The 16,605-nt window shown below is 51.7% G+C and overlaps 1 protein-coding gene across 1 annotated transcript; it reads right to left on the bottom strand.

Moving 5' to 3' along the window:
* Nucleotides 1-3,008: 3,008 nt before the first annotated feature.
* DTYMK (deoxythymidylate kinase) lies at nucleotides 3,009-12,332 on the bottom strand. Its single transcript, XM_036901336.2, has 5 exons — nucleotides 12,157-12,332; nucleotides 11,040-11,148; nucleotides 7,220-7,310; nucleotides 5,543-5,740; nucleotides 3,009-3,344 (listed from the first exon to the last, which is right to left on the bottom strand). Exons 1-5 carry the CDS (start codon nucleotides 12,284-12,286, stop codon nucleotides 3,234-3,236), a joined length of 639 nt encoding a protein of 212 aa, XP_036757231.1. The 5' UTR covers nucleotides 12,287-12,332; the 3' UTR covers nucleotides 3,009-3,233.
* Between the last annotated feature and the right edge of the window lie 4,273 nt (nucleotides 12,333-16,605).

Genomic DNA, 16,605 nt, shown 5'->3' with positions numbered 1-16,605 from the left:
GGAGCCTCCCTTGTGTCCTCGTCCATCTCAGTATGGCCTTCCTGGCCACCAAGGCCTCAGATGGTTTGGGGCTCAAGGGTAAATCCTGATCTTTATGGTGCAAGGTACACCCCCTCCCCCAGCTGCTCAAGGCCTCAGCTGATGGGCCTTGGTGCCAGGTGTCCTGGGCCCCAGACCCACACAGGTCTGCAGTTCCCCCAGGAAGTGCACGTGGGGTCTGGGGAGCTGGGGGGCGGTGGACACCCTCAGTGTGTTACTGAGGACGTAAGTCATGATATTTCCTCTGCCTCCCTCCCTGCGCCCCTCAGGTGGGGGTGGGGGACGGTGGGGCAGGTGGGCCGCGGGCCAGGCCAGGAGGCTCTGCGGCAGCTCCTGCTCTCGCTGCAAAGCGTGGCAGGGCTGGCATCTTGACCGAGGGGCTTTGTCCTGTGTGTTTTGAAAAAGGTTTGCTGAAGAGAATGTTCACTCCTAGTAGCATAGTTTGCAACTCTCAATGGCCAATAATAAGTTTCAGCAGAAAACAGTTTGTCGCCTGTTTGTTTCAACTTCCTCCTGGTACAGTTGGCTGCGGGAGGAACTCTTGTAGTCCCAACATCCTGTGGAAGATTCTGAGTAGGGATTTGGTGGGCTGATGTGGCAGGCCCGTTCCCCCACCTGTGACCCAGCTCTGTGAGCTGTGACGCCTGTCCTCAGCCACGGGTGGTCCCAAAAGCAAAACATGCAGGGAAACCTGGTTTTCGGAGAACACAGCAGCTCCTCCTGCAGCTTGCAAGGCGAGAGCCCTCGGGTGGGCCTTCATTTGTTCGCAAAGCAGTGTCCCTCTGGCAAGCGGGCCTCTGGCTCCCGGTGCCTCGGCCAGTCACCTGTGTGGGTCATGAGGGGCAGGACGGAAGCAAAGTCCATTCACCCTGCCCGGAGAGTCCTGGTGGGACAGGTGGGGAGACCCCAGCTGCTTGGCTCTCCTCTTCCTGCCAGCCACCTGCCCTTTGGGTGAGTGTAAGGGGACCAAAGCCACACAGGAAGGCAGGAAGCCCTGCTGGACCCCCAGCCGAGTGGCCCAGGGCCCTGAGTCTCAGCCCCTGGAAGTGCCCTCAGGGCCTTGGAAGAAGTCCTATTCCTAGCGTCTGGGGCAGAGGTCTTCCTTCTGCCGGCTCTGGGGGAGGTTTACTAGCCTTTTCCAGCTTCAAGAAGCCACCCATCACAACTTCCTGTGTTTCAGTTGTGGGTGCACCACTGTCCTCTCCATCTTCCCATTTCCTCTAATGAGGATCCGCCTGCCTGTGTTAGAGACCTTTGTGACCATACCTAGGACCTTTCTGGACAGTCTGGGATGGCTGCCATCTCAAGGCCCCTTCTGCCAGGCAGGTGCCCCATTCACAGCTTCCAGGGACAAGGATGTGGATGTCGGGACGCTGTGCTGCCCACCACAGTGGTCAGCGCGCTTCCTCAGGGAGACACCGAAAGCAGCGGAGATGTGGTGCTCTGGGACGCGGAGCCCCTTGGCCACACCTGCCGCTGCCACCCTGGCGGGATTTTTCAAGCATCTGCTTATTTATAGAAGAAAGTTCAAATGGCCTGTTAGTTTTGAGGTCTCCTGGACAGTTTCTGCCTCCACCTCAGGCTCACCACGTGCCAGTCGAGGGACTCCATGCAGCTCCTGCCTCTCCTCCTGCACTGACCACCTTCAACCCCCAGCCAAGCCCAGAGGGTGTCTGCGCTGTGGCTCCCCTGCCCCCATCTTGGCCTGGGCAACCGGAAGTCCTAGCTGCCTGCCTGCACTCTGCAGCTCCAGCTGAGGGGTCCTGACCTGTGCCGGGTGTTCAGGCACGGCTGACCTGCCACCCACACCCATCCCACCTCTCCCTGGGTGCCAGCCTGGCTGCCCTGCAGTGACCCCGACTGCAGCGGCAAGAGGCAGGCCAGCTACAGGTCGCAGGCCTTAGGAAGTCAACCCAGCATTGTGTTTTCATCATACACTATGTAGGCCGTGCTATGTAGGAAGTCTCAGCAGCAGGTCAATGACAGGAGTGTGGCCAGGCCGTCTGGCAGGGGCTCTGGCCTGTCCACAGTTCCAGATTGCCACTGTCCCTCGGTCTCAGGTCTAAGCATGTGCTACACCATCTGGGTGAATGTAAGCAGACCCTTCAGATGGACAGCTGCCCAAGGCTGACCTGTGGCCATTGGCAGGGCTGCACTGAGTTTCTTGTACCCCAGGAACAGACAACATGGAACCTAACCTCACCCCCAGGACAGTCCTGCTTGGCTTCACTGGGAGTGTGCAGAGCCACCATCCAGCCTCACCTGTCACTTCCCTTGCCCCATCAGAAGCTGTGCAGGTACCAGGACTGAGGGCTGGGCTGCCTGGTCACATCCTGGCATCACCCCCACGGGCCTGGGACTGTGAACAAGATGGGTGAATGAGAAGACCCTGCCCAGTGCTGGGGAGCCAGTGGCCTGAGCACTGCGGCTGTGCAGGCCCTCCTGTGACTTACAAACCAGTTATCCCGCAAAGAATCATCCTTTTGTTTTGCTTGGAAGCCAGGCTCCCCAGAGCTCCTGGCCCAGCAGGGCACACTGCTCTTGGCCAGAGGATTCTCCGAGGCAGTGTCATCAAACTGCTGTCAGTCACTGAAAAGGGGGCGGAATGGAGTCACACCCCTGGCATTTAGGATCCTGGCAGAACAGTAATGCTGACATCAGATGTGTTCAGACAACAAGGGACGTCATGCCACTTCACATAGCTGGCTGGTGCCCAGCGAGGCGCTCAGAGCCCGGACATGGCTGACTGGCCAGACCCATGGCGGCAACCCCAAGACAAGGACAGGGAGGAAGGCCCAGTGCAGGGGCCCTGCCCACCGGGAGGACCTACTCAGGGAAGCTCAGCCCCAAGTGAGGCCTATGATAACACATTTTCAAATAAACTTTTACTAGTGCCTGATTTTTACTAGAAACGCAGGAGAATTTCAACCAATTGCCATTTCAATGATTCCAGTGAAACTACTTGGGTGTGGCTGTTGCTTATTGTCCATAGAAAAGCACAATAATTTATTGACATCTTCAGGGCAAAAAGGAGGCAGAGGAAGGCAGCCAGGACACGTGGACCCCAGCTCACACGGTGGCCCAGGGGCTCCGCTTGCAGCCGCTTTGGTGCATAGCACCAGGTTGTTCACCTGTGAGGGCAGCTGTCTGCACGCTGGGGCTTGCAGGACGGCAGGGGAGGGGGCTCCATGCATCTACTTCCACAGCTCCCCCAGCGGCCTCTGTGAGGCAGCGTGGATGGTGTCCTCAGAGAGGGTACAGATTTCCTCGTGCACGTCTTCCACGCTTCTGGAGGCATCGACCACCTGTCCCCATGGGGTGGCAGAAGAGGGGTCAGTGCTAGTCACTGCTCAGCATGAACAGGCATTTCAGATGGGGATGGGTTCTGGAGGGCACAGCACAGGCACCTCTGGGTCCTTCACCCCACCTTTCTCTGACCCTTGGCTTTGACTGCGGAGGTGGGCTTTACTTATGTCCTTGAGACAGAGCCACCCTGCACTCCCACCACAGCCCAGATGCAGGAGAAACCTCTTCCCTATGCAGGCTGGGGACCACAGGTGGTAGCACTCAGACCCAGACACCGCTGAGGGACGGAGGGGCTGCCACAGCCCTGTATAGCCACAGCCCCGCCTGGAGCTCAGGAGTTCCACACACAAGCCAATCTTGGGTCTTGAACCCTCTCCCCGAAGAGGGGTTTGTCTGACACAGCAGGACTGCCCCCTCTTGCTGGCAGGAAGGACATGGGTCACCGGGAGAGCTGTGAGACTGCTCCCCATGAGGGAGGAGGGAGAGATGCAGTGTCCGTGCACCATCTGCTGCTGGTCTGGGCTGGGGTGAGTGCTCAGCCCTGATGGGACTAAGAGCCTTCCAGGCAGCCTCTGGGGTGGAAACTTCCAGAAAAGCTCACAGGGGCACAGACACACTTGGAAGAATGTAACCATTTCATGAGGTCCCAACTATGCAGGAATGAGGGTGTCCTCCTGCAGAGCCTTAAGACCCCACATGAGTGTCACCTTCCTGAGGCCACCTTGCCAGCCAGCTGGAGTTCCAGCTGCCAGGCTCTTACACAGAACTGTCACCAACTGTGGACATCCACGGTTCTCTGGGCTGGCTTACAGCACGTCTACCGCATATAAACATGCACATGAGCATATCACACGCATGCATGTGCTCGTTGTACATAAACATGAACATTTCTAGTCCTTTGAGGGCCTGTGAGCAAGCACCCCGAGTGCCCAGATATTGACAGAGTGCCCTTCAGCAGCGAGAGCGGCCCTGAGCTCCTTCCTGGGGACCCACTCAGCATCTTGGCATCATGTTGATGGAGCTCAGAACTGTGAGCATCTGTACTTTATGTTGACTGACTTTGTGTACCTGTTAGCAGGGTGTGTCCTAAGGTATTGGAGCAGCCTAAGAGAATTACTTTTTGGGTCTGGGAACGCTGAAAAGGTTTTCCATATAAATTAGTGGTTCTTCTCTTTCCACAGCTATGCCCTACTTTCAGATGGAGGGAGGGGACCTGTACTTTACAAATGCCTGTGCCACCTACCCCACAAAAAGCCCCCAGTGTAGGACAGTGGGGAGGGCCACAGGAGGCCGAGGGGGGAGCATAAAGCACGAGATGGCCAAGACCGACACCCGAACTCTCAGGAGCAGCGAGGCTGCAGCCTGTCTGGCAGTCGCTGCCGTCAACAGCCAAGGCACAGTGCTCGCCCTGGGCAGGCGTGCGCAGCATGCCTGTTGCACCAGGGCCCCTGGCAGCTGGGACAGGCAGCCCAGGGGTGGATGTGCTGGAGAGAAGTGGGGATCGTGAGTGTAGGGAGGACGGGAGAGGAGCTGGCTGCCTTCCAAGGACCATGGGATGATGGACAGTCCTGCAGGGAGGCCGACTCCTGGGACTAGGGCCAAGCACAGGGGGATGGTGAGAGCATCCAGGGGTGGGGCTGGAGTGCGTTGGTGAGGCCTGGGCGCTGGCGTGGACAGAGGCATGGTCCTCACAAGAGGCGGCAGGGAATGGTGCTGGGGTAGGGGCAACAAGAGGGGACAGTGTGACTCCGAAGGGCTGAAAGGAGAGTGGAGTGTGGTTGAGCTCTGAAATGGGAGGGACTACAAGGCTTAGACCCCCATGAGCTAGATGCTCATGGTAAAAATGGAAGGTAACCTGAGGAGGGATCGGGGGTCTCATGTTCTGAATGACATCATGTGGCCACAGCCCAGCGGAGGACAGGAACCCCCTGGGTGTCAGATCTGAAAAGCCCCTAGTGGGCCTGTGGCTTTGGAGCTGCTGTCAGGCATCCCCCGCGACTCACCGGCAAGGCACTCAGTTCCCACATTCTGCAGAACGTACAGAGGCGCAGAGCTGCTGGCAGAGAAGGAGCAGGAGTGCCGGCAGCCCGGCAGGAACCACAGGGCCTGCCCCTGCCCCGCCCAATGGAAGCAATCCCAGGCCCTGGCCCTGTGGCTCCCAATTTGCAATTCTACAGGCAACAGTGTGACTTCTCACCTTCCAGTTCAAACTCGGGTCCCCCATGAGCTGGTGGAAGCGCTGCAGAGCCCGCTCCTGGAAAGTCCTGTTCTCGTAGCGCTCACGGCCAAACTCTCCCCGAGCGGCAGCCTCCACCAACTGTAACTGAAGGAACACGACCAGGTCCGGCTTGGGGAGGCCCACGTCTGGCTGCTTGCACCAATCCAGGGAAAAGTTCTGGCAACAAAGTACCCAGCGGTGAGAGAGAAACTTACTGGTAGACCAGTCTAGTTTGGGTCTCAAAATTCCTAAGAGAAGGGGGAACAAGCCAGCACTTGCTGAGACACCGAGAAGTGAGGTCCCCCCGGCTATTCTCTTGCTTCCTCCTGCGCCCCCTTCATCTGTTTGCATGTTCAGGATGTCCCACAGCCGGGGCCTCTGGCAGTTGTGCTGACCGGTGGCCAGGTAGGAAGCACAGTCCGTGTGGCAGGAGCCCCAGAGGCCCCAGCACAGGAGGCTGGGCAGGGAGTGCACGGGGCCAGCACACCCACAAGGCTGTCGTCGCTGCCAGAAGAGGAAGGAGGGAGGACCGACCATTCTGGAAACTGCCACACATGCACACAGTGTGATCTCTCCTGCATGGTAGCTCTCCTGGTTGGTCTTATCAACTCCACAAGCGGCGTCCCCATTTCTGGAGGGGCAGCTACGGCCAGAAAGGCCATGACTCGAGGCCGCACAGCTCCGACAATTTAGGGTTAGGCCCAGCTGTGAGCTCAGAACCACATGCTCAAGGGCAACACTGAGCAAGGACTGAGCCCATGGCCTCCCCACAGCTGTCCAGCTACTCAGCAGTACCTCAGGATGGGAGGGGATCAGCCCATGGCATGCCAATCATTTGTCCTGTACTCCTTTACAGATGGAATCAGTGACCAACACTTCATAGGAAGCGTCCTTCAAAGAAGAAGTCTGTCTAGCATGTGAAGGACTGGCAGAATTACAAGGTCATCATTCTGCAACTATCCATGTTAGTAATCCTCTAGGGCTGTTAGGACGAGATAACCAGATATCCTGTGCCTCTGGAGAGGTGAGCCCAATGCTCCCATTTTTAAAAATTTAATGCAAGGAGAAAGAGGGGTGGGACCTATATTTTAAAAAGAAATTCAAGAGCAGTTCAAGTATTAACTGGATTCTGACTCAATCTAACTGGAAAAAAACACAACTAAATCAAAGAGCCCGAGGGAGAAATGGGAACTCTAAACATGGCTGAATGGCAGCATTACAGAATACGGCGAGCTTTTCTGAAGTGAGATTATATTTTTCAAGGGCTTTTTGGGACTCGGTGCAGCAGCATGAAGAGCTGGCGGCGTGTGTGGTGAGGAACGAAGGCAGGCGGTGTGTCACATTCTCTGCTGGTACACTTGGAAAGGGAGCAGAAGGCTGGATGCTCTGCTGTCTGGCTGGAAAACAAGACCCTGGATATGAAGCAGTGCTGAGGGACCAGCTTGGGGAGTGTGTGATGTGAAACGTGTCACCCCATAAAAAAGTTTGTGAAAAAAGTCTGTAGCTACATGTTTGCTCTTTGTACTGAAAGGGACCAAGTTAACCTAGCAAATAAGGATCTCAAAACCCCCTGGAGGCAGGTGAGAGCATCCCTGTGCTCCAACTGCTGCTCTGGGCTGCGCCTGGCACCCTCCCATCAGACCAAGCGGCACTCACCTCCTTGGCGCTAGTGAAGGCAACACCAGAAAACGCATATCTGTCCACAACGAGGGTGACACCCTGGCTCAACTTCTCTTTAATTAATGGCCTAAAAACAGAGGACGCTTCTGAGCCACGGGCCTGGCTTCACAGACCCCAAACTGTTAGGCTTAGATAATCCTAACGAAACAATGCAGCAGTTCAGAAACCAACCCTGTGAAGGGATTATGAGCAGCAACAGTAACCCTTTTTCACTCAAGAGAGCTCGGGGTCTTCTGTGTAGTGGGTGCCTCATGGGTCCTCCCAGCAGAGTCCAACGTGAAGACAAGTCCACTGGAGAATAACACATGCACAACTGCAAGGGATGGGCGCTCAAGCGAGGTTTGCCTGGCTGTCTGGGCAGGGGTACGAACAAGAGGACCCAGCCAGAAGGCAGTGCAGTGATGTTTGTGCCCTGGAGCCTCAAGTGCAAGGACAAAGACAGACAGGATGCCAGGTCAACCAGTGATGGCAAGTCCCCCACGATCTCCAGCCCCAGGATCTTAGGAAGATGTACACCAAGGTCTGGACATTAGCAAGAGCAATCACACTTTGGGGAATGAAAAGATTTGATACCCGTGGCCCTGGGAAGCTCCCATGGTTTGGAGAGAGGAGACATACCTCCAACAGTGAGATGCAGTTTTCATCAGAGCATTATTTGTAACTACAAACTATTAAAAAACCGTCTACTCTTGAAAACAGGAGATCGGTAGACTATAGCAAGTGATACAGCTCTGTGAAGATGAGAAAGATGTCTACGAGCAGACAGAAACTGAGCTCCTGAAGCAAAACACAGCACACGAGGAGGCTCTCCTTTGCTTAAGAAGGGTGAAGATACATATCTGCTTGTTTTATAAAAACAAACAAAAAAGTTCAGGAGGGCAACTCTTTACATGAATGGAATCAGCTGCCCACAGCAGGAGGGCAGGAATTGGACAGAAAGGGAGCGGGCAGGGCACTGACTCTTTTGTATGGTTTTGACTTTTAGAACCATTTGTTTTATGTATTCAAAAACTAAAATTAAATCAAAATATGATTTTAAAAACCCTAAAATTTTATATAGAATTAAATGAAGCTAACTCTATCCCAAACGGACATGCAGTGAAGTGGAAAACCTGCCCCAAGAGGCTTCTGAACAGAGCACTACGTGCCTGGGGATAACACAGCTGCAAACCAGCCCTGCCCTTGACCTGGGCTTTTAGGGGTGTGAGGCGGCAATTCCAAAACCACTTTTTGTGGACTGCAGGACTGAGAAATGAGTGAACCCACTACTGTCAGTGTTGGGAGCCAAGAAGAGCCCCGTAGTGCTGGACTAGAACAGCAGGACTCAGTGTCAGCCCACATTTTAGTATAAATATACAGACAGAAACAGATAAATGTGTGCAGGTCTGTCTACAGCAGGAACCCCCACCCGCACCAAGCATACCTTGCACCCAGATGTTGGTTTCTAAATACCATCCTTCACTAAAAGGAAAGAACAGCTGGCTCCTGGACTGGCATGGGAGAAAACATGAGAAAAGCCTGAACATGTTATACCAGAAGATTCTCAAAATATGAGCCCTGGCAACACGTCAAATGGACAGAGGACCCAACTGTAGAGATACCCAGGAGCCAAATTTGGAACTTTGAAAATCAAAACAAATGATGTTGGTGGTTTGTGATCCACTGAGTAAAAAAGAATTTGTGAATCCAACTGATGATGGCTCTCTGGGGGATCAGATGCTCTTCCTTAGGTAGGATGCCAGCCGATACATGTAGAAGGAATGATGGAGTTAGAAAATCCTCCTTTAAAGTCATAGTAACAGATACTTACGCTGGATTACTAGAGGAGGATGTCAGAGTCTGATAAGGAAGTGGGTATTAATATAATTTTGTAGAGTTTTCCCCTCTGACTATTTACAACAGGAGAGAAAGTCACTCACGGGAAGAGCCTGTCTGGCACCCCACACATGGTTCCATGGACTGCCAGTGGCGGCCCAACTGCCTTACATCCATCCTGGCACGATGCCCTGAAGAGGACCCAAGGTCTCGTCCCTGGCATTCCTGACAAAAACGCAAACCCAGACCTACTTGTGAGGAAACTTCAGATAAACTCAGCATTTTATAAAATGGTCTGTGGTTTTTCAAGAGAGTGTACAAATGACACAGCAAATGTGACAAAATGCTAACAGGTGAAGAAGCTCTGTGAAGAAAACCTGGGAATTCTTGGAATTAGTCTAGTAAATTTTCTGGTTGATTGAAAGTCAAAATAAAAAGTCCAAAAACAGAGTAAAAAATTGGATTGCTATGGGAAATAAGAGAGATTACTGTTTCCAGAATGAATTCCTATATGGCCCTAGAAGGTCAGTAGGTCTTGGCAAAAAGAGACAAAGGGTAATGGAGCATATTATGCCATCCTGTGGGGAAACTGTATAGAAGCTAGAAGGCAGGACATCTTTAGGGACCAGCAATCAATCCAGTTAAGATGAAACAAAGCAAAAGCATAGAAAATTAAAAGGCTGGAGAAAATAACCAGTCTCCTCACTTAAGTGCTTCAAGTACCAAGGTGCATTCAAAACATCTAGGCTGCTTAAGCACTCTCTCCCAGGTCTCCCTGGCCAACTTCACTGACCCTCACATGGGACCCGCAAGAGGCGGTGCTGTGCCACCTTTGCTCAGGAGGAAGCTGTGGTGGAGGGTAGAACAGTCCGAGGTCACACAGCTGGTGGCAGATGTGAACACAGCTTCTGATCTGTCCCCACGGACTTTCAAGTCTCAGAAAGACTAACCTGCAGGCAATGGCTGGGAGGTTCTGAACAGGGGCCTTGGGTACTGCTGCAGAGCAGATAGATAGCCAACAAGCAGGCCTGCACACCTGGGACAAAACCACTACTTAGGAAGCAGAGTTGGTATTTTCATGACCAAGTTACTTGAACTGGGCCAAGTTACTATTCTAAAAAGCCACAAAAAGCAAAATCAGAATAGCTATGTCCATAAATGCCAGATGTATTAAAGACCACGAAATTACAAAAATGGTTTCATGTCCTTCTAATACTTTGAGTGGGGAAGGCCTTTCCAAGCAAGGCACCACACCACTCAAAGGACAGTACTGCAGGCTTCCTGTGAGGGAGAACACAAAGCCACATGCAGCTCCATTAACAGGCCGCTAGCTAAATCTACTGTACAACAGCCTTGCCAGAGAGCACGCTAGAGCAGCAAGAATGAGGAAGAGCTACAGGCCTGCGAGGCAAAGTCAGGAAGCAAGCTGTGAAATGACTTGGATGGCAGCATCCCACTTATTTACATTAAGCAAGAAAACATGATGACACGTGTGTCATCTATGTGCGTAAACAGAAACAAAAGCATCTGAAAGCACACGCTGTAGGCCCTCAGAGAACAATTAAATGCTGAGTGAAGAGGGTTGTAACACTGTAGGGGGTGGGAAGAGGGTCAACCCAACTAAACGTAAACACTGTTTATCAACTGTAAGGAACGGAACACACAAATCCAAGGCATAAACAATAAAAGAAACTGGGAGGAGGGAGCAGCAGGGGTATGGGGAGCTCTGTACCTTCCCATCAGCTCTTCCATACACTGAAACTACCCAGAGAAATAATCTGTTACAAAAAGGGGTGGGGGCAGGAGGAGGAAAAAGCATTAATTCGTGCTATAGGAAATAGCTATGGGTTAGGGACAGTGAATAATGGAACTCTGTAAAGGTACAGCCTCCAGTATTACTGTCAACACCGTTCAGAACCAGGCGGCATTCACACAATCTCAGGAGGAACAGTGGGGAGAGCAGCAGGGGGTGGGTCTTTACACTTGTTCCCAGCGGTTCGCAGAGAAGAGCAGGTGCACCGAGTGGTCCTCCACCTCATTTTTCTTTTCCAAATAGGAACTCAGAAGTTTGCCAATTTCAGTGGATCTTTCTTTAGGAAAATGAGAAAAATACAAAAGTAAGGTCAGGCTTTTCATCTAAATTTGAATATAGTCTCTGCTGAACTTCTGGTCCTGGACTGAAGTCTAATTTTGAGTTTTATTCTAGCACATCTTTACACGGATTCCGACCATCCCCTGAAGCCAGGGAGCTTTCCTGAGAAAGGGCAGCAGTGAGCAGGCACATGGGGGTGAACGCTTCAGGAGAACTAAGGCAGAGGGCAGTGACCGCACAGGAAGCGCGTGTGAACCTGTAATCCGGCTGGCTTAAACAGAACGACAGACACTCTAAGAAGCATCTCCCGTTTCCCTTACCCACTCTGTAAATATTAAGCTGTCTCTTGTAGCAAAGTATTGGCGATATTTTTATAAGCACTTTCAAAGTCACTGTTCAACTTTAAAAATTAAAGCTATGCCAAAAATCCTGCACAGGGCAAACAGCTATTCAGAAAGTACAAAAAAGCAAAATCCAAGACGGATTACAAAACAGCACATGAAGCTTTGGGGAGTGACGATATGATCATTATCTTGATTGTGCAAACGGTTCATGGGTGTACAATTATGTAAAAAACTGATCAAACCGTACTCTGTGCACTTAGCGTATCAAACTACAGATCAATAGAGCTGCGCAAAATAAAAGCACAGGTGCATCAGAACTGAGTGACACGACACAGCAGCCACCCGGAGTTAAGAGGTTAGAAAAAGACATCTACCCCCACAGCTTCCCACTGGCGAGGGCTGACCGCGGGCCGCCGCAGCCCCTCTCCACCCTCAGGGCCCTAACAAGGTAAGCACGCCTGTGCTCCTCCGCACGCCCTTCGATTCGGGGCTGGACAGCCAGAGCAGGCAGCACCCTGCACGGCGTCGGCTGGCCTACGGCCCCCAGTTCCCCGTCCCTACAGGCCCTCCGTCCCCACCGACCCCAGGGGTCCCCGGCCCACACGGGCTCCCGTCTCAGAGGCTCCCCACGCCCGCCACGACTGCCTGCGCGCTCCACCCACCCGGGAAGCGGAGCAGCTCCGCACGGTGGCCGGCGGCGCACAGCGCGGCCACCAGCTTGCGGCTCTGCGTGCTCTTCCCGGCGCGGTCCACGCCCTCCAGCACGATGAGAGCCCCGCGCCGTCCCGCCATCGCCGCCCCTTCCCGCCGCGCCGCCGCGCCGCCGCGTCGCCGCGTCGCCGCCCCGCCCCGAGCCCCCATTGGCCGGCGTCCGCGGCGCACGCTGGGATTGCCTGGTATTTCCCTGCGCCGGCTGGTGAGCTGGGATCGGCCCAGGGTTGGCCCGCGGAGACCTGGCCGCGCCGCCCCTTCCGGCGGAGTCGCGCCCTCCGGAAAGGCCGGAAGCCGAGTGGCTGCGGAGGCGTTGCTGGGCGGCGGGGCTGCGGTAGCAGCGGCCCGGGGAGAGAAGGCTGTCTCACCGACGACGAGGGCGGGCGGGCGGAGCGGACAGCCAGTCGCAGAGGGATCCCCGGCTCTCGGGGACACCCAGGCTGCCGGGTAGCCCGGGGGTCCGCACACTCCGGCGAGGTCCGTGCCCAGCGTGGGGGCGCGCGCTGCCGACCCGCTGGCTCCGCAGGCCCGCGCCAGGCATCGTCACGTGCAGGATCCGGACACCCAGCCCGACAAGCCAGGAGCTGCCTTTCGCACCGTCCCTGGGTGCCGCTGGCTTAGAGTTCGCCGGCAGAGGCACTAGTGTGATGTCTGTAGGTCTTCATTTCAGGGAGGCAGTCGCTGCCAGAAATGTGGCAGACGTTAGATTCAAGGCTTGTTTTCTAGTGCGCTTTTGAGACCAAAGAGATTGGTGAGGTCTTTCTGGGGTTGAGGATGCCAGTGGCTTCTCCCGAGCTTCCGACCTCAGTGGTTGGGCTGGAGTCACTGGCAACAATTTCCCTGACCTGTCAGTGGTTGCCTAAGCCCTGATTACGTATTACCCAAGGTACCTAGAGTGGGTTTGCGTTTCCCTGATTGAGCCTTGCTAGGTTTTGGCTCTGGATTCTGGAAGGGTGCTGCATTATATTATTACCCATCATTTGTTTCCTTGCTTCGTGTTGACCTTGGCCATGTGACTTCCAAATGCTGTAATCATGCGGTTACCACTGCAAATGGTCAGTTTAACAGCTGTTGTGTGGTTCTCCCATTTCTTGGTCCCCCAGTGTGAGAAAAGCATGGGTACAATTAGGGCAGCTTTTTCATCCTGGACTGAAGACACACAGCCACTGCGGCTGATAGGTATAGCACCAGCAAGAAATAACAGTCACTGAGACTTTGCAGTCCTTTGTTATGGCAGCGCAACCGAGTGAAAGCTCACTGATACAAACGCTAGTGTTTAATGTAAGTAACGTCCCTTTGCTGGATGTCTCTTGCTCCAAAATGTCCATCTCTTTGCCTTCAAAAGGATGAAGGGTTTAGAATACAAAAGAGAGCCCTCCCTGGGTTGGACAAGTCCCAGGACAGTCTTGTACCACAACTAGATGATGAACTCACTCACCAGTCAGACAGAATCAGCCCATCAGCTTTTCAATGTGTAGTTTTCCTGGTCTCCTGTGAAAATGGAGGGAATCTGGCTCATGGGCATGATGAGTTCATTAGGTTCTCTATACTTTTTCATTAGATTCTCTTTACTGTTTGAGATTTTTCCATTAAAAAAAGAAAAGACACAGAAGCCCTTTTACTGCATTTCTCAGTGTGTGGTGCCTGCCATGTCCCAGGAATTGGGTCAGACATTGCTACTATGGTCTATTAAAGTCTTTTTCATTGTTTGCTGGGCTGTCAAAAAAACACAAAAACACAAACCACAGACTGGGTGGCTTAACAGCAGAAAAATTAATTTTTCCACAGTTCTGTAGGCTGAAGTTCCAAAAGATCAAGGTGCCAGGAGGAACGGTGTTTGGTGGGAGCTCTCTCTTCAGCTTGCAGATGGCTGTCTTCTCACTGTCATCACGTGGCCTTTCTACTGTAGAGGTGTGGACAGAGATGGGTCTCTAGAGTTCCTTTCTCTTAATTAGCCCTCCAAATATAGTCACATTGGAGGTTAGGGATTCGACCTGTGACTTTTGGGGGCTATTTGGTCCAAGCACTCACGTGCTACCAGAAGAGTAAGATTGTGCTGGGCACGTCACTGCCCTGCTAGAACCTGTTTCCTAGACCTTTTGCCGTTAGATATGGCTGACTGACTGTTACTGCCATGAAATGTGAGCAGAAGGTGTGTGCTCCTTCTGACAGTGGACTGAACACCCTTCCTCAGCCCACTACACTGTTCTTTGCAACCTGGCCTTGACTATGAGGGCAGTGTGGAGGCCCTGTAGGGCCAGACACCACACCAGAAGGAATCTGGGTCACTGAGTAACCTCATGGAACATGGCTCCCCACCCACTAGACTGTTCCCATTAGGACTGTTATGTAAGAAATTGAATTCTGCCTTTTATAAGCCACTGGATTTTGCCTGGGTTTCTTTGTTAGACCTGAAGCCTTCCCCTAAAGCGCTGGTTTTAACTGTGTGACATTTTCATTGTCACAACTTGGGGAATGCTGCCAACAGCATCTATGGATGCTATTAAATATTCTACAAGGCACAGAACAGCTCCCCACAACAAAGAGTTATTGGGCCCAAAATGTCAATAGTGCTGAGGTTGAGAAGCTGCTCTAAAGTATATAGCAATAAAAAAGATAGTAAGGGAGTCATCTCTCTTTTTGGTAATTCTTAAAACAGGATCTCTGCAAGAGAATTCTGTCAGTTTCTTAAGTGGATGAAAGAAGACAGTGCTGTCAAGTTATTTTCATTCTTTGATGAAGGGCCATTACTTTTAATAATAAAAATTTTTTAGATGAAAGGCATGGAGACCAATTTCTCCATAGATAATGGATAAAGGACATAAAGAAAATGATAGAAGAATTACAAATAGCCAACACATATGGAATATGTTTAAATTAACTTAAAAATCAGCTACAAATTAAAACACTGAGGTCTTTTTTTTTTTCTTTCTGTAAGTCAGTGAAGATGAGCAAGGCTGACAAAATCTAGGGCCGACAAAAGTATAGAAACAGACTCAGGTGCGTCAGTTGGTACAACCTTCCCCTTGGAAGAAGGCAAAAATTTAGAAGAATCAGCACTTAGAACAAGCAATACCCTTTGACACAGCAGTTCCATTTCTAAGAATGTATCCTAAAGAACTACTAAGACAATGTGGTAAGTTAGAGATGGCTTCAACCCTTTCTACCCCTTCCCTCAAATCTAGGTTGGCCCCAGTGACATGCTAGACCGATAGATGGAGTGATGCAATGTCTTGGGACGACTGAGGTGAGGTCACATGAGACTTGCACCTTCCACAAAGGCCTCCTGGAACTCTGGAAGCCCTGAGTGGCCACCTAAGGAGTACGAGTACGTAGGACTACACACAGGCACTCTGGTTCACCACCATGCTGGCTGAAACGCAGCCAGCTGCCCAGTGGTCTCTCTCATTTCACACAGAACAGAAGGATCACTGCACTGAGTGCTGCTGGAATGCCTGGCTCATAAAAATGGTGAGCCATAATGTCGTGGTTCTCTTAAACCACTAGGATCTCAGGCAGTTTGTTATGCAGCACTAAATAAGTGGAGCAGATACAGCTATATGAACAAATGTTTACCAGAGCGTTATTTGTGGCAGTGAAAAATTAGGAACAGTCAAGATACTATGTAGAAGGAGTTTATTAAAGTATGGTAGACCAACACAGATGTATCCAGTAAACAGAATACAGTAGAAGTAAAACATGGGTAGATGTTCACGAAGAGTATTAAGTGAAAAATGTAAACAGTGGAAAATTGGATAGAATGATTCCCTGTAAGAAAACCAACAGACCAATTAAAACACAGGTGAAAGATCTGCACAGACACCCCTCCAAAGATGGACCACTGGCAAATGTACATGTGAAAGGTGCTTAATACCATATGATTACAAATAACACGTTTATTAGAATGGCCAAAATCTGGAACACTGACACAAACAATGTTGGTGAGGATGTGGAGCAACAGGAGCTCCCGTTCCTTGTTGGTGGCACAAAATAGTGCAGGATGACAGTCTGATGGTTTCTTACAAAACTAAATGTAATCTTACAGTATGATCCAGCAATCCCACTTCTTGGCATGACCCAAAGAAATTTAAAACTATGTCCACACAGAACCCTGTATACAAATTATTATAGTAGCTTTATTTAGAAATGTCCAGCCTCGGAAGCAACCAAGATGTCCTTCAGTAGGTGAGTGGATAAACTGGTACATCCAGACAGTGGAATATTATTGAGGATTAAGAAATCAACTATTAAGCCACGAAAAGGCATAGAGGAAACTGAAAATGCGTATCACTAAGTGGAAGAAGCCACTGTTAAAAGGCTACATACTAATTTATTCCAACTGTAAGATATTTTGGAAAACGGAAAACTGTGGAGACTAAAAAGATCAGGTTTGTCAGGGG

This window comes from Manis pentadactyla, chromosome 6, assembly GCF_030020395.1.
Source record: "Manis pentadactyla isolate mManPen7 chromosome 6, mManPen7.hap1, whole genome shotgun sequence".
Taxonomy (NCBI): Eukaryota; Metazoa; Chordata; class Mammalia; order Pholidota; family Manidae; genus Manis; species Manis pentadactyla.
This window is presented reverse-complemented; position numbering and strand designations above follow the sequence as displayed.